This window comes from Liolophura sinensis, chromosome 1 (genome assembly GCF_032854445.1).
Source record: "Liolophura sinensis isolate JHLJ2023 chromosome 1, CUHK_Ljap_v2, whole genome shotgun sequence".
NCBI lineage: Eukaryota > Metazoa > Mollusca > Polyplacophora > Chitonida > Chitonidae > Liolophura > Liolophura sinensis.
This window is the reverse complement of record NC_088295.1, coordinates 54,295,824-54,323,070: the sequence shown is the minus strand read 5'-3', so window position 1 is coordinate 54,323,070 and position 27,247 is coordinate 54,295,824. Positions and strand designations below refer to the sequence as shown.

Here is a 27,247-nt window from a genome sequence, read left to right as displayed (position 1 = left end):
TCATCCACTTTTGGAGGCCACTTTTAAGAGTTTTTCCTGAAGTCTGATTCATTGTCGTTGGCATCAAAAGTATCATTTTTAAGGCCTTTCTGTGCTCTGAAAGTGTATTCTTGCAGGCAAAACTTTAAGATAAATACAGTGATTAGCCTAACTTTGTTACCTCATACATCCGAAATGTTAAATGATAATCAGCTTAGCTTTGTTACCTTCGTCAACACAACGGAGCTGAAGATTAATAACTTACGTGTACCCTTGTTATCTCAATCAACAACACTTGAATCACATCAAATTAGCTACCCTTTGACATCTCAGTGAACAATGTTTGGTTTACTTCTGATACTTCCATAAGCAATGATCAACTTATGTTTTTTTTTTTATCTCAGTGAACTATATTTGCACTACCTTTGATATCTCAGTGAACAATTTTTAACTTACATCTGATATCTCTTGTGAACAATGTTTTGGCCAACCCTTGATATCTAAGTGAACAAACTTTAGCTTACCTTTCATATATCAGTGAACAAGTTTTAGTGTGCCTCTGATATCACTGTGAACACTGTTTAGCTTACCTTTAATATCTCTATGAACAATACCATGTTCATGTAAAGTGTGTATGGCCACAAGAATGTCCCGCGTGTACTTCCTGATCATGTGCTCTGGTAACCCCAACTTTGCAGCATCCTCAATGGTTCCTCTGTCACAGTACTCCATGAATATCAACAACTCATCCTTTCAACACACACAAAAAAAACAACAAATACTTATATACAGTATGTGCATATACAATGTAGTCCTGATTATTTCAATTCAAAAATAGAAGGACCACTAACTCGCATGTATATCGGCTATGAGTTTCGAGGGTGGAGAAAATTGAAATGCCCAGAGTAAACCCATCCGGCTTTAACTTTAAATTCATTGGAAATTGCATTGGAAAAGTAACCTGAATAAAGAAACATGATTTATGTTGATTTACGGCGAAGCGGACAACAAAGGATATCTTTCTCCGATTACTACGCTTTTGGCACTTCGCACATATATAAACATACAAAATATATAAAATTTATTTTATTATTTTTTGCAATGGACAAAATATACTACATGTAGAAATTCAATTCTACCAATCATTCGAAAGTTCAATACCTATTCTTTAAACTGATGCCTACATTTTTTTCTACACAGCCAATAATTTGAAAGCTTTCAAGATGACCAGTCCTAATCCTGGAAATCAAGGCATGTTTTTCACAATTTTTGTTTGTTTGTTTGTGAAGTAAAGACTCCAAACCAGAAAAATACACTGCAATTAATGTACAAGTAAAGATGTTATAAGTGGGTGTGCACTTAATCAAGTTGTTCCTACTTTCCTAGCTGTGAATCAAGTAAATCTCAACTTTTCTCATTTCTCATGACTGATTTTTTTAACACACTGTCATTCAGTGATTTCATTCCAGATTTGCCAGACTCAGGTGAAGGAGACATTTAAATCTCATGTCTGCTGAAAGTAACAGAGTATCAAACCCTTCCATGGTATATTCCAGACCCAAATTATTATTACCTGTTAACATTTGCATCCCGTAACATTTCTCACAACTATGTATAATATTACCTTATGTACTTCTACGCCATAATAGCGGACCAAATTTTTATGTTCGATTCCTTCAAAGTTCTTTATTTCATCAGCAATTCCCTTGAATGCCTGATGGTCATTTGGCTGGAATTTCATCTGAAATTTAACCATGGTTCATTAATTACACAAACATTAATTGCATCAAAATACAGTTTTGAAAAATGCAAGTCTACATATCTGGTAGTACCTTTTCCTGGGACATACTATTTTGTCATAGAGTTAAGGCCCAATTCAGAGAACTTGAGAATATTGATGCAAAATTGTGACGTTTCATCAACCAAGATGAACATTTCACGTAAATAATCTCAAGGCTAATTCCCAAAATGTCTAATGTTTAACACAACCACCAAAGTAATGTGGAAGTATGTAAGTACGAAAATAGCATGGAAAGATGCCAAGAGAAGCATTCAATAGTTTTCATTGGATCATTCTTGTCACCCAGGCCACAATGAAAGTGAGAGTGAGACAATCTACAAATTGCCTGTGAAAATACACATATATCAATATTCCTCTTTGAGTACATGTAACTCACCTCCTTCATGGCCATCAGTTCGCCGGTGTCCATGTTGACAGCTGTGTAGACCTTCCCAAACTGACCCTCACCTGCAAGAGAAGATTTATTTCTTTACTGATTTATTCATTTGGTTGGTGTTTTACGCCATACTCAAGAATATTTCACTTATATGACAATGGCCAGCATTATGGTGGGAGGAAACCAGGCAGAGCCCCGAAGAAATCCACAACCATCCGCAGGTTGCTGCCAGACCATCCCAATTATGGCTGGAGAGGAAGCCAGGAAGAGCTGGACTTGAACTCACAGCAACCGCATTGGTGAGAAGCTCCTAAGTCACTGCTTCGAGCTGGCTGTGAAAAAAGAGATCGGTGAGGCATTAACATGCAGATTGCATTTCTGATAGTGATATCCTGTACAGGAGTCCCATAAAATCATATAGTTCGGCAGTTTTACTGAATTTCTTCAGGTACAGCCTTCCCCATATACTTGTAGGATTTCTGTTATCCTGGATGCAACCAGGTACAGGCATCTCCTCCAAATGTCAATGAGCATATACCATCATGTAAACTCACCATGACCTAGTGTCAAGCTTTCCATGAGCCACACAAAACCAAATACTAGTGTTGCTTCTTACATAATCTGTCAAAGACAGACCTCTAAATGTCTAAGTATCCTCACAAATTATATAAATAAATCATAGTTTTCATTGGTCTCCAAAAGTTTCAATGATCAGCTCATCCAATTAAACATTACAATTGCAAGATGGATAACATAACCATGATTTCATTCAAAAAATGGATTCATGGAGCTACTGCAATCCCTAGACTGGTTTCATGTGACATCAATAAGCTCAGGCCCTTAAGGTTGTCATTTCCTACTCGCCTATCTTGATGCCTCTCTGCCACCTGAAGTTGACCCTCCTAACGCTGATGTGATAATCTGTCTCATACATCCTGGTCGTCACCCGCCCAATCACACGTTTCTCCTGTAGCTTCCTGTTGCGTTCCTGCTCCAGTCTTTCCACAGCCCTCATGCATTTGGAGTACGGGAAGCTGGGGAGCACAGGATCTGCAGAGTGGGCTGTAGAAGACAATAACCTGTTCACAAACTCTTACCACACACTATAAACAATATCCCTGGGGCAAATTTTACAAAGCTATCATGATGCATCACACAGAGTTACCATGGCAATGTCTGTCTTCAAGCTGGACTGAGATATCTGTATCTGACATGGAAAGTATTCAAGGACCCTGAGTTTTGAATTTTGTCCTCATGTTTTCAGTCTTCCCTGTTTCACTGGAAATGATGACTGCTATCTTAAATGTTACCAGCTTTATTTACTGTTGATATGTTACTCCATATTGGGAACTGGTGTTTTAGGTTCTTTTCTCAATGGGTTTTGTGACTATTCAAGGTATATGAATATCTGACTTGACACTTGTTACCATGGAGATTAAGCCAGGCGTTTGTTGTGAAATCATTGTAAAATTTGCCCCTGGACAGTGGCTGACAAAATGTTCATGAGACATCAAGAGAAGAGTGCATGTATTTACTGACAAAACTGAAAAATAATCTATCTACATGCATACAGGCGAGAACCACATGCATTTTAAGTCAACCCAAGTACCAGTAGTTTGATAAAAGAACAGGCCGTCTCTTGCACGTCTGCGGTCAGGTGACTCGCCCTGGATAAGAATGCTGCCACCTCCTCTACCATTAGACTGGAACCCTCTTCACTCCCAGATTTACAAACTCCAATTCATTCCACCATTTTACAGTCCTGAACACTGACCATGTCTTTTATTGAATGAATCAGAGATCAGATCTAGAGTTCATGACACTGTGCTGTCCTAGAACATATGCAAAATAGATGATTGTTTTGGCCGTCTGACAATAAACAGACAAAACTAAAATCATCAATGACATGAACTTCTTGATCTTTACATGCATGTAATTGTAAGAAAAAAAAAGAAATTAATATTATTTCTATGAATTAAAACAAAAACCAAATCCAGCCACCACGAGAAAGGTATCTGTCAAACCAAAGTTTGCGTGCAAAACAATGATTTTGATCTCAGCATCTTATAATTTCAGAGAGCATACATGTAGATAGCGATTCGACTCCAGCTGAAATGATTTTCAACTCGAGAGAAAATAAATGTTGTACAGTAATGATATGACCTAAAATCTATGTAGTAAGAGTTGTTTTCTAGACTATGCAACTGGTACAATATGTGACTGAAACAAGTCTTCATATTGGTGCAAATCTTCTGAATACTATCAGAAGAGCGTGCCTGAAGACAGCACACATCAACAACTTATACAATTTTTCTCCTATCACTCTAGCAATAATTTCAAAAGGAAATTTGATGGTTTCCATGGCAAAACCAGCTGTTCAACTACATGAGATGAACAGCTTAGTGTGGGCAAAATCATTGGATGGCCTCAGTATTATTTCCATGTGCCCTATTTAAGGGAGACAATAGTCTACAGTACAACTAACATCTTGAAACAAATGACATGAATGAAAACAAAAAGAAAAAAAGAAATAAATCATCTAAAAATGAAACCTTAGCAACATCACTAAACGGAATTTTTCTTATAAATATTAAGTCTTCCACCGAATAAAAATCAAATGTTGTTATTTACCAGTTAATATGAGCAAATAAGTTCACAAATGAAAGAATACAAGATTGAATTTGGCATAATGCCAGTGTGGAAACCTTCCTCAACATCTATTCAGGAGTTCATTTTCTTGCTAGGCCTTTCAGTGTCAGACACACAGTCTGAGTGCTCCATGCTTCTTTTCTGTGCAAACAGAGTAACAACTGTATTTCTTTCTCTGAAATCTTGCATCCATGAGGTGGATAGATTTTACTTTTGGCGCTAACACTGAGCTTGACCACTAAAACAGTGAAGCAACTTTCAGTGTTTTATCTCTGAAACCAAATTCAAGCTGAGGCAAAAAAAAAGTTCACCATGAGCAATCATCAAGAAGATCAGCCGCTAGGTCAGCCCACCTCAAAGTTGAAATCATCTACTCTGGCCCATGCAGAATGATTGATAGACTGACTAATTGTTGTTTATCATTGTTATTGTGTCTTTCAGGGCGTCATTTATTTACATAAAGATCAACTAACTAGACGTGTATTCAGCCTGAGGCTGATCACAAAATAAGAACACAATATGACCTCAGAAAATAAGTCAAAGGTCAACAATGTGACTAAATCTGATCCAATGTGTTGAAGCCAGCCGTGAATCCACAAGGGAAATTTCAGTGAATTCAGCCCAGTAGTCTGGGTGATACTGTGTTGAAATTAACACGAGAAAATACCTGAAGTGGAAAATTTCATCCAAGGTGTGTAACAGATTAAAAGCCATAACATATCACTCAAGGCCAGCCGACAGGATTCCTGCATTATTAGCACGCGCACCTGGACATCATTTCACAAACGTGTTAAGTACATGTTGTGCTTGACAGACCCCTTCACAAAATTACAGCAATAACAACAACTGTTAATTGCTCATCTTTTAAACATGTAATCTAGTTCTATGGTCAAGATGTATGGTCAAGATGTACTACAGACCTACACAAATGGTCGATTTACCGGTATGTCCTGTTTAATCTTTTCATTACATGTATAAATTCATGACAGCTGTAACATTCTCCTCGCAGAGGATTTAGTGTGGTCTATCACCCAGAGCCCATGTTAGGTGAATGGCCCAAGTTCAGAGATAGGAGGTGCAGGTTAAATGATAGGATGTTGACAATTCTGACAGATCAACAGACTGACAGACAGAATCACCCTTTTACAGAGCCACCTAGTCCCAGGTCAAAAATGATAGGTGAGAAAATCGACAGCCATGCAAGAGGATAGAAACCAGATGAAACATGCAGACAAGACAAAAACTAATTCATCTACACTACTAAAAAAAAAAGACAAGTAATTCACTCACTGAAAAATTATTTTAAGAAATACTTGATCTCCAACTCAGATAAACATGAAACTGCATTAACTGTTGATCATGACAATGTAAACTTACCAAATTTTATAAACGAGCATAAATTATTTCTCAAGGTTACCAGATGGTCATGGGGGGAAAAACTTTTCACTTTTCCTTAAAACTGTAAAGTCTACACCATATTCCAACATAATGTCTCCACGCTGAGTGTAAAATCCCCAAGTAGATTTATACTGACAACGAATGGCTTCATTATGACTTCTGATTTCTGATCAGAGGAAGAAGAGGTTGTTCAGCATAAAATGTACAAATATTAGTAATCCATGGGCCAAGGCCCAAAATTTCACATACTGGTACCTCAAAGGGTGGCCAAACCTCCATGCTAATTTTCCAGCTGATTTACATGTCTTTTGTTCAGGTTTTAATACGATAGCTCTAGCAGATGGGTAGCTTTATGGTTTATGCCCCTTTTCATATAATGCCAACAGTCATACAACAACAGCTCTATTTGAACCCCTAATCAACTAAGGAAGAGAGTGTTTACCTTTAGGAATACTTCCTTAACTAATTTAAGCTTCTCAAACATAGAGGCAGATTGTTGACGAAAGACATTTGCTGACATTTTAGCCCTCTCTGGGTTGGGAGAGGGGTGAGCTACAGCAGTTAGAAGGACTGCATCAGCAGTTTTCTTTGCAGCCAGAAAACGACAGAAGACTATGTTTTCTTACATTTTAGGGCATTCTATTATGCTTGTATTAACAATTAACTATTGACTTCAGGTCTAAATATCCAAATGGTAAATTCCAAATGGCACACAGTAAAGTTTTTCCATGTCCCCAAACACTAAAGGACACTGCAAGACTTTTCATTCTTTCAGAGAGATATTCATACTCTCAATTATCTGTCAGCGGGTGCCATGGATGTTTAACTAAAATCTTGTCCCTTAATTTGGTGTCTTAATTGCATACTGATTTTAATTACGGAAACCTGGGTGTTGGCAGTCATTGGTACGTTGTATGGTCAAGCTGTCTGGATAAAGGAGAAGATTTGTCTTCTCATCCAAAAATCATCCAACTCTTCTGAAACAAGATTGTTTGTAGATGTTTTGACCTTGATGTTAAATCTGTCAAGCGTAGCACTTTTTGATTTAGAAAGAGATCATCCCTTATAAGAAATTAAGAGTTTTTCATTGTTTTCATTAACTCCTACCATCAGTTTCTATTCCTCCCCTGCACCACTTCTTGAGGAATTTATAACTGAATGATTATAGGTTAATACTGCTATTTCTGGAAGAAAATTCCTGTTTGTGTATAATCTAGAGCTTCTAATGTACGAGAGTGTCGGCACAATTTCATCATATAAACAGCGAAAATCTTCGGATTATCAAACAATGTTTTGGGTTGATCTCTCTGGAAGTAGTTGATGTATCCCTAGAAAATCTACAAGTGATAGCTGCAGGTTAATGACAAGCACCTTTGGATAGTACAACCAAGTCTTTGTCATGGGGGAATTACTACTGAATGTTACATTTTTGAAATTTGTCTACTGACCCTATAAACATGTTAGTACCAATAAGGTTTGGCCACCTCAGGTGGTACCAATATCATGTCCGGCCCATGGAATAAAGACAGAAAACTGATTTCATTAAGACTAAGTACTTCCAAAGAGTGGCAGTACAGGTGGTAGAGTGTTAAGTTTCCAATCATTCTGCTCAAACTGGAGTTGATTTTGAAACGCAGAAAACTGACCTCTGGGTTTGTGGTAGCGAAATGGAGAATGACTGATATCCATTACAAGCCCTCCTTCTTCGCTGTCGTGAATGCTGACCGCCTCCTGCAAACTCTCAGACATGTTGGCTCGCTTAACACCTGTTACACCGTCAGGAGACGAACACTGATCAGACATTTGAAATAAAGGAGCTATGTGGATGGGAATGAGGAGATGGAACAGTGATCAGACATTTTAAATGAAGAAGCTACATGTGTGTGTGGTTTGGAATGCGGAGATGGAACAGTGATAGGTCAATTTAAATGAAGACGCTATGTGGTTTGGAATGAGGAGATGAACACTGATCAGACATTTGAAATAATGGAGCTATGTGGATAGGAATGAGGACACGAACAGTGATCAGGCATTTTAAAGGTGCAGAAAACATAAAAATGACAAAGTTCAGATGAAAGAGTGCAAAAAGTTATTCCTAATTGTGGTCTTCAATATTTTTTCCGACTTTTCCTCAAGGAGAAAAAGACACTTGAAAATAATTTTTGTATGGTGGGTATTTGGGACCACCTTTCAGTATTTATAGTCTTTGTTTAATAACGTCATAAATGAGGATGTAACACAGATTCAATAAATATTTTTGCACTAGAATTTGTTCTTTTCAGCTAACAAATGTATTAAACCTCAATTTGGATCACATTTATATTTGTAATATGTTCATAAATATTATCGTAATTTAGGTTAAATACATATGTTTCGACATAAACAACAAATTGACATTCAAATAAATTTAGTAGATAAGCATCACGTCCTTATGTAGGATATTATTATGCAACAACGATAAATACCAAAAGTTAGTCCCAAATACCCACCATTCTCTTGAAAAAAAAAAATCCAAAAAGATATTAAAGGTCATATTTGCAAATAAGTTTTGACACTGTTTCATCTGATTTTGGCATCATTTTTATGTTTTCTTCTCCTTTAAAAGAAGGAACTTTGTGGTACAGAATGAGAGGAAGAGTGATAAGACATTTATATGCAAATGAGCAATGCAAACTTCTCAATTTATTCTCCATGACATTTCAGTGTACTTACTTAACACCTTCTTCAAGTTAATGACTTGTTATGTTAGTAATGGCACGGGAATGTCGTCCAGAATAAATTCGAAGGTTTTTAATCCACGATTCATGTTATTATGATCAACAATCTACCAAAATGAAAAAAAAGATAAAGTTGGAATTCAGTTGATTTGATGTCATCTTATATACAAAACTAGATGAAGCAACCACCAATTGTGAAGTACACATGTACAAAACTGAAACATGGCCATCTACATGGAGCTATTATATAAAGAGAGAACTGTTATTTTAAGAAATCAGCCCTTGGTGAAGAATATGGAATAGCTTGGTCCAAAACCCACATCATAACCAGAGAGTTCAAGAGACGTTCAAAAATCGGCATGACATTATTTCTTAGCTGGCTGTTAAGTTTTCTCATGTGCGTATACACAGCTTTCAGGTGAGATCATTAACCAAATCACAACACAGTTCTCATAATGCACTGCAAAATATTTGTAAGCCTACCCAATCAAAAGTAGTACTATCACTGCAATCTATCATTTAGAAAATTAAATAGCAAGTTTAAATCTGTTCATTGTAAGACAAACAGATTTCGCTGCCTAATATGCGGTCTGTGATGAAAGATGTACAATCCGCTATTTACAGTAGATTCACAAAATCCACAAAGGCTGAGGATTCACATACAATCAACAGGATATATACAACTGCAGGGTCAAAACCCATTTTCTGATATTCTTCTTACTGCTTCAGCTCCTGTTTACCAACAGATGGGAATAAATCAAACAAAATCAATTCGCAGGGCTGCAACATGCACTGACCCATTCTTCCAAGACGTCTCTACCCAGTTTTTGCATGCTTGGCATCAGGAGAACTGGCAGGTTTCTCCTCTGCCCATAAATGCAAGCAAATAATACAAGTGAAATATTCTCTGTTATTATGTAAATTTTTTGGTGCGGTATAAATCATAAATCAAATTTATCAATAAATAAAAAAAAATATCTTATCAACAACAGACTTCAATCCATAGTGTCTGATACGAGCTGAATGATTGATTGATTGACTGATAAAACAACTGTTTAACATCTGGTCAAAAAGCTTCAATATGATGCATTCAGGTGGAGGAAACCAGAGTGTCTGAGTAAACCAGCGCCCTTAGCCGGGTACCTGACAAACTTCATGACCAAAAGCCGCAGCCCAAACACCATCAGCTGAATTCAAATGTGCCCTCATTGGTCAAGGGAGTGGCCTCCATGGCTCAGTTGGTTAGCCCCCTAGTGCAGCATAATGGCCCTGGAGCCTCTCACCAATGCGGTCGCCTCATACTGGCCTCCTCTAAGGCTGCATGTGTGAAGGTCATTCAGCAACCTGTGGATGGTTGTGGGTTACCTCCTACTATAATGCTGGCTGTCTCATATAAGCGAAATATTCTTGAGTACGGTGTAATACACCAATAAAATAAATAAATAAATAAATAGATCATTGGTCAAGGGCCTGGTAATCGGAGCAAACCAACGTTTTAACCATGTAACCCAGAGAGGTCCCGAGGAGATAAAACTGTTCAAAACTGCCTGATCACAATCAGATATGACAGAAATGGCAACACTTTAGCAGCCTGTTTTGCCGATCTTCACATCAACCTCAATGCATCGCAAATACTGTATTTTACCTAAAGTTTAGCTTCTTTCAAGTGACACATTCTGCTTGATTCTGATCGATTCATTCACCTTATAGGATCACATAAGAAAGTTTTTTTTAAATTTAACTGAATTTAATCTGATTAATTAACATAAAAACTTGAGTGTTGGCATCAAAAATATCATTTTAGAACCTTTGTAATGTACGTACTTCTGAAAGTACTTTTTTAAAAGCCTGGAATACAGCATTCAAAACTGTATATTTAACAATACTTGGAAATTTTGATCTCAATAAGTTATTTAATCTTGGAACATTACTGCAACTGAATTAATCAAATAATTAAACTTTGGTTGCCACTTTTTGGACATACCGGATTCTACTGGTGCCGTTTCAGGGCTGCGTTTCGGGGTAGGTGTTGGTTCACTTAAGTGGGAAAAGGATCGTGAGACTTTGGGGGATTCGGCTGGCCAGGAGAAAATACGGTTCACCTTCTGAACATCCTGGCCCACCTTGAAACCTACAAACAACACACATGGGAGGTCATTTGACAATCTTTTTTAACTTCAGGAATTCACAAATTTCAGCATTTTAATTACAGTGTTTGGTTTATGCATAAATAGAAATTTTAATTCTGTGAAGATGTAAGCCATACCATAGATTAAGCAAGTGAACACTTAATCTTAGTACCTGACAGCCCACTGAAGAGGACATGCCAGATAAACATGCTTTGCCACATGAACATGATTTGCCATTTAAACATGATTTGCCATATGAACATGATTTGCCATTTAACATGACTTGTCATTTAAACATGACTTGCCATCTGAACATGACTTGCCACATGAACATGACTTGCTAGTTAAACATGACTTGCCATCTGAACATGACTTGCCATCTGAACATGACTTGTCATCTGAACATGATTTGCCATATGAACATGACTTGCCATCTGAACATGATTTGCCATATGAACATGACTTGCCATCTGAACATGATTTGCCATATGAACATGACTTGCCATCTGAACATGATTTGCCATATGAACATGACTTGCCATCTGAACATGACTTGCCATATGAACATGATTTGCCATATGAACATGACTTACCCTGGGTAGGGCTCCACGGGACAATTCTCTCTGCGCTTCCTATCACATGGGTTATGCAGTCATTGATACTCTGCTTCAAGTTCTGGAACAATATTCTGATTTTGTTCACGATGATCCCACATGCATATCTACACAAACAAGTTCCACTGCTTTATAACAAATATGTTAAATATCCTTCCTAGCTGGCAAAAAAGTATTCCCTTCAAAACCTGAGAATGACATATCACACGTGTGTACCTATGGTTTTAGCCATACACATATACCCACATAAGGCACAGATCCACTGATCACCAGTTACAAGAAAAAGTCGGATTTGATTACTAAATTTTAAAGTCCCCTTTCTTAAGATTTGACAATCATTTTATCCTGCATAAATGATTATTTTAAAAATGCTGTTATTAAGATCAAATTCCCGCTGTTATTCTAGAATAGCTCACATAATTACCTTATAATATAATTAATTGTATCATTGCTCTCTCCTCATGTTACCATTCAAAAACGGGAATAAAATTCCTAAAATCTGTCAAACTGGTTGCTTTATAACTATTTCAAACTTCAGAATCATTTTAATACTATGAATAGTACAGGTACGAGTCTGATATTTTATTACTATGAACAGTGCAGATATGAGTCTGATATTTTAAAACTATGAATAGTGCAGATATGAGCCTGATATTTTAATACCATAAATAGTACAGATATGAGTCTGATATTTACCAAAAGGCAATAATTTTGAGCTATTCTTGGTAAATAGAGAAAATTTAATTAGATAAGCAGATAACGAAGTTTTTTTACCCCAAATCTCCAGTATAGCTTCATTAAATGATTGCACCGTGGTAATGTGGTCATATAAGTGAAAATTACACCTACACTAAATGACCATAAATTTAGTCCATGACAAACTTGTCAATTTTTTCTGATTCCTGATTTTAGAAAGGTGTTTTGAGGTTTGCTTGGAACTTGAGATGATATCCTGCTGGAAAATTGTAATTTCATACTTTTGATGATTTTTTAAGTAGAAATATATTTGGAAGTAAGCATTACAATGAACACAAATAGTAACACTGTCTTCCCTTCTCCCCATCTGATACGTGTGTTCTTTTTATTTTAGAAGTTGACTACTGCTTAATATTACCTGGAACTCTGCATCTGTCAGACATGTCATTGTCTTGGGTTCACATGCCACAGTGAGGAAATCCAAGCCCTGGCTCGCCCATCTGACAACATAGTTATTCCAACTAGGATAAAAACTGCTCAATATGCATGTATCTTAACGAATTAACAATAACCAATGTCAAACAATAAAATCCAAATGATCTCAACTCAACAGCAGTATTACAAGTGAGGTCAGGGATGCATCAGAAGAAGACAGGCTCAAACTGCACATTTCTTATTAAGAAGTAGATGAATTTACAGTTAATTGAATCTGAGGACTGAATCAGCAGTTACTATCTCTGAGAGTTTTTAAGATCTTTCAGAATACAACAGACAAAGGAAAATGAATAAGACAGCTCTCAGACAAGGTGGATTTAGCATGTAAAATAAACACTGTTATTTCAAAAGCTGAAATATAAAGTTGCTTGAATTTTTTTCGAAAAGACGGAAAAAAGTTGCATTCACAAACTCCCCACTATTCAGTTCTCCTCTACAAAAGTTTCGTCCCCCTCCAATCCTCACCCACCTGGGTCTCATTCCTCGCCCACGCTCGCACTTCTGAGAGACAAACTTCATCCACTCTTGAGCAAAGTCTATAAGAGCTCGTCCAAGTCGATGCCTAGCATCTCCTGTCACAAGGCGAGTCACCTCCTTGTGATACTGACAACAGAATATATGGCATTCTATTAAAAGGATACTGTTTACGGATGTGATGTGCTTCTCTTTACAACAATCATGCAAGTAGAAGTAAGTTTGCAGCAGCATTTAGGCCAGATACAGCCATTAACAGCCTGCAGTTTGTGACCAAAAATGACTGACCAAACATCGGTTTCCTACTAAATTTACTTCAGGGCTTTCTTACTGGGCAGTTCTCTTGGTCTGTTAAAACTGGGTTCGTAAGAACAGTGAGGCTAATCAGAGCCAATGACAAACTCCATTAATCTCATTTTCGATAATATTTGCAACATAGCTCCATGCAGACTCTTTACTTTTTTTAAAAAAGCACACAGAATAATTTTATCTTCTCTTAGGTTCTTTAACACCACACTAACAAATGTTCATGTCTCAACACCTTCCTTCATTCACAAAATCCCATGTTAATACCATGGACTGAAACGTTACTATTTATTCCTGTCTGATACTTCACTATAAATTGTGATGACAACTAAAGCTATATAATAAGTGTTCACAGTAATGGAGGACTTTTCTCACCCAAAGTAAATCAGGCCTACACATGTAAGCTGTGTTGTTTACTGTTACTTCCTGCCTTTATATTGATGATTTGTCATGAATCTGGTATCATATTACTAACAAACCGCGAGAGCCCATAGGTCGATCTGACTTGAACTCAAGTAGGCACTGCATAGGAAAAGGCGTTCCATTAGCAGAACACCAAACTGCAATTTTTTCAAACATCACTAATTTACTAGTAAATCCCCTTCAATTTCAATTAATTTTTCACCAACTAATCACAGTGCTGTACCAAGTTGATGAAAAATGATTTGGTGACTTTCATGTGATTCACAGTACTTCAAAGATAACTTCTAAACTACAGCTGGCGATTTCTTGCTGGAGAAAAATTCAGTGCAATCACTGATTTACTCACACCAATGGTGCCACCCTCAACGGTGAATTTATAGCCCACTGTGTCTCACCTCAAAACCAAAGTTGTAACACTGTAACATGGTTTCCCTGTAGAGTTTCAGCAGGTGGCTCCTCTCCGCTTCTTCCAGGTGCTCTGTATCCTCTAAGTTCAGCTTCTCATCCACCTGCTTGATCGCCTGCACCACCTTCTCACGCAGGTTTAATGCTGCAGTCTGAATAACAGGCAGAATTGTCAAGTACAGATGAACCTCGTTATAACGCCGGGATTGGTATCGACGCAATGTTGGCGGTGTAGCGAGTTTGGCGGTACAATGAGGGTCAGCATACTATGTACAATAAAGCACCAAGACATGAGTGAGGGAGTGCTTGGTGTTTAACGTCATGTCTAACAATTTTTCAGTCATATGAAATGAAGTATGAAGGAATCATTAGAGTGTATGTAATGTCATTTTTCAGTCATATGAAATGAAGGATGAAGGAATGAAGGAATCATTAGAGTGTATGTAATGTGTTTCCTTGTGGAGGACGGATTTCCACCGCTCTTTTATCTAGTGCTGCTTCACTGAGACGCTTTACCATAGGCAAGTAAGTCGCCCCGATCGAGCTGTTACACTGATACGCGTCAACCAGTAGTTGCACTATCCCCTTCCAGCTGCAACTTCCTCTTTTAAAGTCTTAGGTGTGACTTGACTCAGGATTGACCCTGGATCTACCGCTCCCAAAGTGGACACTCTACTAACTGTGCTAGCAGGGTCGGTCCACTAAGACATGCATACATAATGTAATCATTCAATGCTTTCATTATTTTAAAGCGACATTATGGTTTTTCATCACAGAAGAAATATCAGATATGACAATCTGGACATCGACTACAGCCCCAACCGAGGTGTTCGGTAGCGAGATACAAAAACGTAGGCTGTCTGAGCATATCATCAGAGATATCAAAGATGGAGACTATCTACAAACTCAGAATCTTGAAATGTAAAGTTGTTGAAAATCAGACGCCGATGGGAACTACAGCTGTAGCTCAATATATTGCATTTATTTTACCTTGGAGATAAAATCACTTCAAGCAAACGACTCTATCCATCACCTGGCATTACAAGTTGAGGATTTCTGGCAGGAACCAGGTGGAAAACGTCACCTGGGTTACAGGTTAAAAAAAACGGACAATAACCACCTGGAACTCATCACCAGGCATTAAGGGTTGAAGAAACCAGCAAGAACCAGGTGGAAACTATCACCTAATGCCAGGTAACTGACAAACTTCCTGACAGAAAGCTACACCTGGTGGTCTACTGCATGGCTTAGTTGAATGAACTGGACAGAGTTACTAATATTTGATCCCTTACACCGGTCATTCTCGTGCACAAAAGCAAAACTACCTTCTTTGACAGATAACCTGATTAAACAACTTGTCATAAGGCCTACCTTCAGTTCTTCCAGTGCCTCTGCTATTTTCTGGTGACAAGATGTCTGTTCATTCACCAGTTCCACAGTAGGTCCCATCTTCTGTTCAAAGTCCCGTCTCTGAGTGCCCAGTTGAGAGGAGTGGATCACCACCAACAACAGTCCATCAACCTGAAAGAGTACATAAGTAACTAAAATATTTAGCATCTGCAAATCTCTAGCTACATAGGTAGCAACATTCAGCATTCCTGGGTATCTCGAAGCAACAAGACCTTTCCAGCTGTTTCAAGTTTACTTTCAGAGCTCTTCTTGAGAGAATCACAAAATTTTCACCAATCCTTCGTCTTTGGCACCCTGATGAGTAAATCTTATTATGACCACTACAGTTTGTTTGAACCGTTCTACTGTTTCCTTGTTTAAACTTTTTCTCGCCACAATACCACTGTAACACAGTCAAAGCAGTTTAAAGCCATCATCATTTATTCATTTGATCAGAAGCAGGTGCTCAAATCCACCAGCATACCTCTATGTGTGAGAGAGCTATAGTTGTCTCCGCAGTGGGCTCCACGTGGATCTTCTGCCCATTCCACATTGGGCATTCCCTTATATGATCAGCGCCACCCTCGCAGCGAACCATAAGCAGGTAACCCTCATCTCGCCCAGCCAGGTAAGAGTTACTAGTGCCTTCTCGACCACATGTCACGTTGAGCAATTGGAGAATAAGAGACTTGTTTTCTAGAATACTCTGAGGTATAAACATTAGGTACCCAGCACTGGTTGGGGCAATCACCTGTACAACAACAACAACAACGACAAAATATAACAGTCAGATGAAGAAATACAGGACTACAGACTGCATCAGCCAATTAAACTAAACCAGACCTGCTGTCATTATTTAACATTATTTGATGGAGGACACTACCCAGCTTATTTATTTATTTGACTGGTGTTGATATGCTGCGCTCAAGAATATTTTACTTGTACGACAGCAGCCAGCATTATGGTACGAGTAAACCGGGCAACCTAGCTTATGAAATATCTTCACAGAAGAAAGATGTTATGCATGTATTAAAACAAAATGTATAAGGATTCTACAAGAAATTTACAATGGAACCTGTGAATATACTGCCAGTGAAGAAACTCTCTCACTTGAAGTCATGCAGGCCTAAGCTGTGTTGTCTACAGTTCATTTCCAGCTGTCTGGTGACGTACCTGTATGTATGTATGCTTGGGGTTTAACGTCATACTCAATCACTGTCATATGACAATAAGCAGTCAACACGTTCTGATGACGTCTACAGGGCAAAGTTATAATGTATCTCTCATACATTGCAGAAAAAAACAACGCACCATTCAACTTGGATTTGAGTAACTGTGGGGAAAAGGTATTCTACTATAAAAGCAATGAACGGTACAGGTATCATGTAACCTTGACTGAGTATACAGGATCAACATGTGTGATTAGATAATACCTTTTCAAAATCCACCTTTTCTTCTCTCCCATTGCCTTGTATCATGTCTTATATGTCAGAGTAATTAACACTGAATTGTAGGAGAAATATTTCATGACAGACTTACCCGCACATGGCTGGTTTCTTTCAGTTTTTCTAGCAGATTTTTTGTAGTCACAGCAATATTAAAGTCAGCAGCAATCTCCAGATCCTACCAAACAAATAATAACAAACATACAAAAAAAAAACAAATAAAAGTGTGCCCTTAAAGCACAGCTTAAGTAAATTTTGAAACACTCTTTCTATTATTACCTAAGTTAAGTGAACAGTAATTTGTAAAAATCTCATAACTGCAATTTAGATCTAAACAGCAGCAAATAAATAGATATAACACAACTCTAAGACATTACACTCAGACGACTAGCCTTTGAATTATCTATTTTTTTCTCTCATACTTTACTCTTATCCGATGGCAGTCAGTTTTATCAGTGAAGGAAACCCTAAGATTCGTGAGGTAAACCACCAAACTTTGGCAAGTTACTGACAAACTCTCCCACATTTGAGACAAGCCCTGATATTAAGCATATGAATCCAGCTGGACATCAAAAACTGGTGAAGAACAAGTGACATTTAATAAATTCCGCCCAGTTTCTTCCATCCATAAACCTGTCTGCTGTTTCAATATGCTGAAGACATGAAACTTCAAAAAAAAAAAAAAAAAAAAAAAAAAATTAAATGATCACTCACCTGGACAATCAAATCACACCCATTTTTAAATCAAATATCAGTTTCTCAAAACTTTACCTTTCTCAGCATTTTAGCAAATCCCAGTGCCTTGGAAGCCCTCTGTCTGGCCTCATGAAATAAGTTTTTGAAGTCCCGACAGGTCTGCTGAATGGAATGCCTGCAAAATCAAGCACATAATAAATAGCAAGAACAAATAAATTCAAATTTCTATTCAATGTTTAAATGTTATACTTCTCAAACCAGTGTTGTAATAAAGATACCTGTTTGACTGTGAGTATGATTTTTGTTGTGAGAATCAGAAAAGATTTCTATGGTTTGAGTTTGTGGGAGTCACAGCAAGAACCAGATTTACGGGATTCAAACTAACAAATCACGTCTGAGTACAACTGACCTGAAGTCCCTGTGTCGGTGGTCTGCCTGCTGGTCCTCCTCCATCAGGTAGTCAGAGGTATGCTCACCCAGCCTCTGGGACACATCCAGGGAGAGCCCTGGTCTGCGATGGGGCATTAGGCTTTCTGCCTCATCCCTGGTGTCCCCCTCTTCATCTAGCTGATCATCTTCATCTAGCTGATCTTCCCCATCACCATCCTCCTCCCCGTCTTCTCGGTCATCACTATCTCCCAGGGTCATGTCAAACAGATGGGCTGTGCAGTCGTCCATGCCCTGCTCCAGGAAGTCTGATATGGAGCTCAACAAACTGCTGGCCAGGGTACTAAGCAGAAACAGGAAACATAACATACATTATGTCACTACCAGATAAAGAGTGTGATATACATGAGGTATTAATGATGATATACATGACTTATAAATGATTAGATAGAAAGGTGAAACAGTGTGTCCAAACAGAGATTTTTGTGGTTATTTTGCTCCAGCAGGGTTACTATATTTCATTTTTTCCCATATCTTTACCATGTTAAGAGTGTTGAGTGGCGAAGTCTAAGTAGCGCTCATTTTCTATTTTACCTGTTCACTTGAGCACCTAATACGCTTGGTAGTATTTTGTACTCGGAGATATTATGAGTGAGTAGGGGACGTGACAATAATGTATTTTTGCATAACATAACTAAATGTGCACACCAAATCTGTACTGTGTATGGTACAAGTATGACAACAGGCAGTACTCAATATTACTATCATTATCTTGCCAAGAATTCCATACATTGAAGATGAGCCCATTTTTCAACCTTTTCACAAATAAAAGAACATCTTTCAGTGCAATTTATGCACATTTTCAATTTGATTTTGGAGACAAAACTACTTTGGATGGATTGGCCTTCAGAATATGCTCAGATAAATACCCTGCAAACATGCAAAAAGGCTGAAGCAGAGCTGTGATATAACTGAAATAATGAGTGAGAATAGGTGAGACTGAAACCTCTAGCAAACAAATAAGCAAGCAAACTAACCTGAACTTTTTCCCAGCCTCTGCCTCTCCACCCCCTACATGAGGACAAATCTTCTTGGTAAAAGTCCACTCTATCTCCAGTGCGTTCTTTAAACTACGAGATGCCTCGGGTAGATTTTGAAGGCTGTACATCCAATTTTGTAGGTATGAGAAGTAAATCTGGAGAAAACAAGGCACAAAGCATCATGAATTTGTCTTTCATTTGTCATAGGCTGCACATGAATTCAGCTTATTTCAATAGCATATTTCAAATAAATGCCTACACATGCCCATTTATAATTATTTATTTATTTGATTGGTGTTTTATACTATACTCAAGAACACTTCACTTACACAACGGCGGCCAGTATTATGGTGGGAGGAATAGGGCAGAAACCAAGGGAAACCAACAACCATCCACAGGTTGTTGCAAGACCTCCCACCTAGAGCCGGAGAAGAAGCCAGCATGACCTGGACTTGACCTCACAGCCACCAAATTGGTGAGAGGCTCTTGGGTCATTGCACCTCACTGCCAACCATCTGCCTAATCATCTTGATTAGAGTATTCACCCAGAAACAACATGAGAGCCAGTTTAGTGATGACGAGTGAAGTGAAAGTACCTCGCAAACAAAATCATGGGACACACTCCATGTAGCTGTGATGAACGTTAGTCACACTCAAATACAGACTCAACAAATACACTTTTGAAAATGGGGCATAGTATTCCATTATTTTTGGTCGTGGTTTCAGGATCAACTTCATTATGAAGTGAGACTGGGAGAAATATGTAATCGCCGTTACATATAAAGAAAGTTTAAATACTACTGGTAAAATAGTATAAAAGTAACATGTCGAAGGTAAATTTTATCCAAGCATCTCTGAGTTTGCTGGTCACCTCAAGCATTTTCCTCATATCCGTGTCAAACTGCTCAAGACTGGATGCAAAGTTTTCCTCTGCATTTTCATCATCCCAGAGGACTGCTGAGACCATCTGCTGATAATACTGCTTCACATTGACAGCTCCCTTCAGAACCTCCTTACATTCATGAATTAACTGTAACAGAACAAATGCACAGTCATAATGATTAAGGTGGCTGTATTATTTAAACAGGCTTAATAATAAACATTTATTATTTAAATGTGTGTGCCACTAAGGATTTTCTTGCATATATTTTTTCTTTTTCCATAAAGCTCACAGACCTTCCATGGTACATGGGAAGGTCTGTGAGCAGCCTGTGGATGGTAGTGGGTTTCCCCCGCGCTCTGCCTGGTTTCCTCCCACCATAATGCTGGCCGCCGTCGTATAAGTGAAATATTGTTGAGTACAGCGTAAAACACCAGTCAAATAAATAAATAAATATACTGAGAAATGAGGGGTGTGTTGCTTACTTGTTTTATACACAGAACTGAGGGGTCTGCTGCTTACCTGTCTTATACTGAGAAATGAGGGATCTGACTTTGGCCTCTGTTCTAGACGCAGCCTTAGGCACTCGTGTATCACATCCAGCTTGATCCTGGTGAGGAACAGATAGCTGGATCTGAAGGATGGTAAGCCCATATCCATGAATTGCTTGTTCCAGTCCTCAGGCTTCTCCTCTGCGAGTGTACTTGGATGGGAACCCGTCTCTGGGGGGTCCAGTGATGGAAATGTTGGAAGGTTTCCAGGACTACGATCCCAGTCCGCCACCTGACAACAACATGACAACCATTAAAGTAAGTAAACTAGTAGAGCTTCATCTAATTTTAACTTTTTCTTTAAATGTTGCAAATTTAACTATGGATATACTGAACAGCTGAAAACACTGAAGTAGCTTGTAATGGTTGGAATGGGTGGGATATGAAGACCCACATCTAGTCCTTTCACCTAACATTTTTGGGAATTTATACCACTTGACCGTCACAGTTACAAACTAGGAGGCACTCCAAGACAGCAAACCCAAGCCAAAGAAAGGCATCAATCCACCACTATAGACAAAGAGACATTGTCCTGCATTACTGTGTGTCTAGCGAATGCCAAAGAATTGGCACACACATAACGATTAGCCATATTCGCAGAGAGTAATTTTTATTCATTCAAAAATATAAGAGATGTGTGACTTCCAACTGAATACCCAGGAATACCCAAGACACAAGTTATCAAACATTCATTTCAATTTATAAAGCAAATTTGAGTTTTCTCCAGCCCATATCCACTAGTTCTGCCACTCAAGATGTCGATAAAAATTAGAAACCAGCAACAGGTGGATATATGCAGGTCATTACTGAGCTGACATTGGCTGACTCCACACTGAAAACCTTGCAAGACTATCTGGTGAATAGGCGAGTGATTGATTATTATCAATGAAAGTGTTTCATTCTGAATTTAAGAATTTTTCAGGTTTATGGGTAAAGGAAACCAAAGTGCCTGGAGCATACTACTGCCCTTAACTAGGATCCTGATAACCACAGCCGAACCAGCAAAAACTGAATTTTAACACACAATCTCGATGATTAAGGACATGACAGTTGGAGTATCTGAACCACCTGAGCCATCCAGGGTCCCCTGATGAATACTTAATCTTGCCCATAAGTCTTTCCTTGATGAATTCCTTCCATTTATATAAACTTGAACTAACCCAAACTGAACGTGACAAATATTAAATATCTAAAATGACACATTAAGACTATCTCCGCACTCATAAGTTCTAACGCAGATGATCAGCCAGTGACCAATGACACTGCCAGCTCTTGTCCCCACTGCTCCCATTGGTTCAGCTGTATGTGTCTTTGTAAAAGAGGTTTATCAGGTAGATGTGTATCTGGTTGAGTGTCAGCTGAGTGTTTCTAAGCGGACTAGCCTAATGCACCAGGCCATGACAGTTACATGTATAGTCCTTAAACACATCAATGATGAAACAGCAATACTAAGTAACTCAGGGAAATATCAAATCATTAGACACATAAACATATTGACATATTAATTATTAAAGTATCTACGGGATATGACATGCAACTTGTATTATGCAACAAAGCACTTTCGAAACATTTTCTGAAATCTTGTTTCTTTGACTGGTTATATATGACAACGGTCAAGATTATGGTTGGAGGAAAATGAAGTGGACAGAATAAACCCCCCACTCTTCTCTAGGTGCCTCACACACGTATGAGGCAGGATTCTATAACATAACATAAAATCTGTACCACAAGGAATTCAGAGTATCCAATTAATTTAATTTAACACCAGCATAGTACTATAACCTCATAAATATGGTGACAAATAATGGAAACTGAACTCACCCGAAGAGGACATTACAGACAAACTTTCGCATGATGCTAGCTAGATCTACACTACATCACCAGTACTTTCATGGCATTTTTCACCCACTACATGCAATTGCCCTGGTGTATGAACTGTGATACAGACAGGTGGTTAGACAGTGAAAAATCATATCATGTGATTTAATACTGTTAATCCGATAAAGTTTCACAGAATTTTTCACCATTAGAGAAGGGTGATTAGTTGGTGAAAAATTCCATGAAATTCTGGTGATATCTGGTTATTTAGTACATGGAAAAAACAAAATGTAACGCTAATAAAACAACAGCACCTCAGCACAAGAGGGTGGATCTTTAGGTTTCTCCAATGCTTCCTTGGCTCTCTGAAGAGAATGGTGCAGTAGTTTATGAAGTCTAAGCAACAGCTTGTGCATTCCCATCTTTTTCAGACTTTTGTCCACAAAGTAACGATAGACTGACGTCTTGGACAGATCATCCAAACACAGCTCGCTGGATGCCCTGGACAAGTTTTGAAAGAGAGCCGAGCCTGACTTGGGCAGCAGTTTTGTGGGAGTGGAGCAGCCTGAGTGGACTGGGCTGTCAATGAGAACAGGTGTGCCAGAGCGTGAATTCTGCTCACTGCCTGGGGAGAACTGCACTTTACGTGTAGGAGGAATGACTACTTTCAGGTTGCGGCCCCCACTCACAGCATCCTGATTGGCTGAATCGGACTCCTCCCCTTCTCCAGCTTCACTGGTGTTTAATTCTGAGAGACATGACAGAGAGTGTGAAGTCTGCACCATAGCATCGGGTTCCTTCAGTTCAGGAACGCTGATTCGGCGTATGTGAGTGGCTGTATACAGGGAGGGATTAAGAGGGTTGTCCTGTTTAGGGGGTTGGTAATCCATCCAAGGCCAGTCTACAACCCCTATCACATTTTGCACACCCATCATTTTACCTATTTCCTTCATTTTCTGGCACATATCACGAGTCACATTCAACCACAAATACAATGCTCTCACACGCTGCCGAAATTCCTGGCTACGATAAATCTCATCATATTGCCAGAAGGCTTTCATTGTAGGGAAATGCCTTTCACAAATCTCTAGCTTTTCGAGGAGCGATTCCACCTGCTTCATAGCGTCTCTTTGGCACTGGACTGTATTTTCTGTTAGAGTGATGGTTTGGAAGGAGGCAGCCGTGGCAGCAAAGTGTTCAGGAGATTGAGGCAGGGTGTGAAGGCTGCTCGGGGAGCTGGACAAAGATGACAGCAGATTCATTAACTTTGGAGGGGGATATCTCTGTCAGACCAGATCCTATATCACAGTTTAGCTTGAACTTGAGGATTTCTGCAAGTACCTCAGACACTTTACCCCGCTCCCTCCTCAGAAATTCTTCCTCCTCATCGCGTTTGCGGCTACTGTGCCATGCCTGAAGTTCTAGCCAAATAGCATCTTTTAATCTTGTCTGCCAGATTTCTTGTTCAGAGCTTTTCTGTCTCATGTAAGTAGCTTTACCAACTTTCTGATCTTTTTCCTTCTTGGCGTGAGAGCCCATGTTAATTAGTGTGGAGAAAATATGATAGAACTCCTTACGATCTTCAGGACAGTCATTTTTACTGAAGGAGGCTGGTCGTCGAACTCTGCCATCCAGACCCGTGTCACTCCCGCTCTCCACTGAGGCAAATGACTTTTTCACTGGACGATGCCTGTGTGATGTGTCTGCAGGTACGTGGGTTACCGGTATGACTGAAGACTTCGGCACCACCAGTATCACTCCCAAGACCCCCATTGTTCATTTTAGCAAACCTGTTGCTGCTGCGACAGGCAGTAAGACTTTTCTTTGACTCTCTACTCTCTCGCTTCTTTCGCTCTTTGGCATCCTTCACCTCCCAGTAGCTAAACTCATCAGAATCCATGTGGCTCATGGAAGAGGACTCGCCTGCCCTGCAAACATCATAAGAGTCACGAATAACATTGACATCTGATTTATTCCTGTAATTTCGACGGGCAAAGGCAGGGTCTTTGCCGTCTTTAAAGCTGCTCTCCCTTTTCTTACTCCCGTGTATGCGACGTTCCCTGTGTACACTCCTAAGGCTGACGGGCGGGGTCACCCCATAGAGAGCCTCATTTTCCAGATCAATAGAACTTGAGGGAGATTCTTCATCAGGGTGGGTTGTCACATAGACGTCTTCATGACTGATAGAAGATTTGTATGTCTTCCCTTCAGAGGAAGAGCTGAAATATACAAAAACAGTATGGCTATAAGCATTGAAACTACTAATAAATACATGAAGATTTTTCCCTGCTACTATACACCCCCAGTTATGCCATCACTGAATGTTAAGGTGTATACTTTGCAAACATAGAAGCAGAACTGAGGCCCAGGATATGACAAGTTTGATCAGCTTGTGAAAGGCATGCAATAAATATATATTGAAACACTGTTTGGGGTTTAATGTTAAAAGATATTTCCCTCATAAGACACCCTCATTGTAAAAAGCTAACTGTTCAATGAATTGATGCAATACCCTCTACTGAAAACAGCAATATCAGCTTAACAAATCCTTTTAACAAGATTTTGCTTTTATCATATGATAGCTGTTAAGTATAAGGGCAGAAACTCCACAAGAAACTCAACACAGCTTGTTTGAAACCACCGCCTTCTGCCATGCAGGTTCCTCACGAATCTCCTGAGATAATAATGCAGCCGACCACGTGAGAGCAGGGTTCGAGCATATCACCTCTTTCGTTTAGACTTAGTCGCCCAGGTATACCTGCAAAACCCCACCTGTCTCAGTCTATGCTCAGTCAGTGAAGGTGTGATTTCACTGTCAGCTTAATAGTGACAAGACATATCGCGTCGAGACTGCTTACTACGCCAATCGCACCTCCACAAAAAAAAAGTAATTCAACCCTCAACCTTGTTTATCGAGAAACCAATCGCTTTACCACATCACCACTGATTTTTCAGTGCGGCGTAGCACTTCAGTCAGTTGGTAGTCGGAAAATAGTACATGCTATGTATGACCTTTGCACAGTGCAGGGATGTTTTCTCTTAATCGTTACGTACAACGCACTGTTGCAATAGCTAGATGTACAACTGAATGGATAAGATTTGCAAAGTTTGCACACTGCACTCACAGATAATCTTTCAAGGGATCATAATCCTCTCTGGGAGAGCGCGACAGATTTCCTTCGCCCGTCCCATCCGCCATAGCACTGTCGATGAGCTGTAGTCACGCCTTTTCTCACGGGATTTGGAACGGGACCATCTCTAGGCCGAACTTCTGTCATCATTTCTCTTGTTCAGCACAGCGTGTCACGTTAGAAAGACCCTGCTGGAGCAGAAGTTAACACTGTTCCTGATTATACTGCGAGTTGGTTGTTTAAATACACTACCACGGCCAATTTGCATACTACAGAGCCTTACAGCAAGTGAAGGAATCTTTATTCAGACCGTGCAGTCAGTCAAGCAGAACAGCTTACCTCCATCAGCGGACCGGAAGTACACCCCGAGCAAGCCTGAAATCTGGAGCGGTTACAGCTAAGGACCGGTAACAGCGACCACTAAGCACACAGTTGGCAAAATGAAAACTATGTCTAAAAACAGAAACCAACGAGAACCAAGGCCTAACACACATAGGCTATTTATATTTACGTATGCGTTAAAGGGCTTTGATTGGACTGTCTTCTCTGCTTCAATGAGACTGGTGACTGAGCACTTCTTTCTTCCATGTAATCAGCTGTATTCACTATTTATATATTATTTCTTAAATATTCTTTTGAGAACTGCTGCTTGATTAGGTTGTTTTGAAAATGGATTTGGGTATTATTGATTTAGAACACGTCTTTATGGTTTACGAGTGGCCTGGGATTAAGATAGACGTGTCTTAGGCTAATCCCATGAGTGGCCAACGAATGTCGGACTAGACGCTTAGATTGATAAAAGCTTCAGTAAAACAGTGTGTGTGTGTCAAGTTTTTAGCATCCAGGGCCTGAGTTCAATCTTCATTGAACAAAGCTAGTAATGTCCAACATTATCAGATTAGATAGCAGTATATAAACTTGCTGGCAGGAAGGCGTGGATTTTCAGCTGTAGCGGAACTGCACGTGTTGTTATCTACAGTAGTAGGCCTATACCGAGGTACGTTACATGCTTGAGAAAGAAAAAAAAGGCATCTTAATTGTTACAATCATCAGGTATCAGAAGCGGTTCTATTTTTAAGAAATATCCACTCGTTTTTGGCGGCTTTTTTGTTTTGCTACGCCACATAGGATTTAATGGCAACTATAGGTAAGCTCACTTGTACTTATCTTCACCATGACTTACAGATCAAGTTCCAGCTATTAAGCGTTTAATTCATTTCGATAAAATTGTGGACATTTTTGTCCTGTTCTGAACCGTGAAAGTTTGTCGATTTTTTTTCTTACCTTCATGTTGTATTTAATTGAAACTTGATGTTTTGACGAGATCTACAGTTGAAGTTCGAGTAAACTGTGGCCCCTTTCGGCCCATTTTGGACTTCGACAAATTTCCGGACTTCATTTCAAAACAATTCATCGTGCTGAACTGGAACTTAGCAGTTGGCTTCACT

The 27,247-nt window shown here is 39.0% G+C and overlaps 1 protein-coding gene across 1 annotated transcript in view; it reads right to left on the bottom strand.

The window, feature by feature from the left end:
- The window catches only part of LOC135467530 (mitogen-activated protein kinase kinase kinase 4-like), a 31,175-nt gene extending 4,325 nt beyond the window's left edge, over positions 1-26,850 (bottom strand). Inside the window, 21 exon segments of the mRNA XM_064745305.1 lie at positions 570-729; positions 1,604-1,720; positions 2,157-2,227; positions 3,021-3,218; positions 10,905-11,051; positions 11,643-11,724; positions 12,778-12,859; positions 13,324-13,457; positions 14,453-14,614; positions 15,834-15,983; positions 16,336-16,602; positions 17,391-17,474; positions 18,068-18,167; positions 18,402-18,722; positions 19,417-19,574; positions 20,291-20,449; positions 20,822-21,082; positions 22,983-23,883; positions 23,927-24,445; positions 24,447-24,887; positions 25,794-26,850. Coding sequence (XP_064601375.1) covers positions 570-729; positions 1,604-1,720; positions 2,157-2,227; positions 3,021-3,218; positions 10,905-11,051; positions 11,643-11,724; positions 12,778-12,859; positions 13,324-13,457; positions 14,453-14,614; positions 15,834-15,983; positions 16,336-16,602; positions 17,391-17,474; positions 18,068-18,167; positions 18,402-18,722; positions 19,417-19,574; positions 20,291-20,449; positions 20,822-21,082; positions 22,983-23,883; positions 23,927-24,445; positions 24,447-24,887; positions 25,794-25,867 — 4,588 coding nt within the window. The 5' untranslated portion in view covers positions 25,868-26,850.
- Positions 26,851-27,247: the final 397 nt, after the last annotated feature.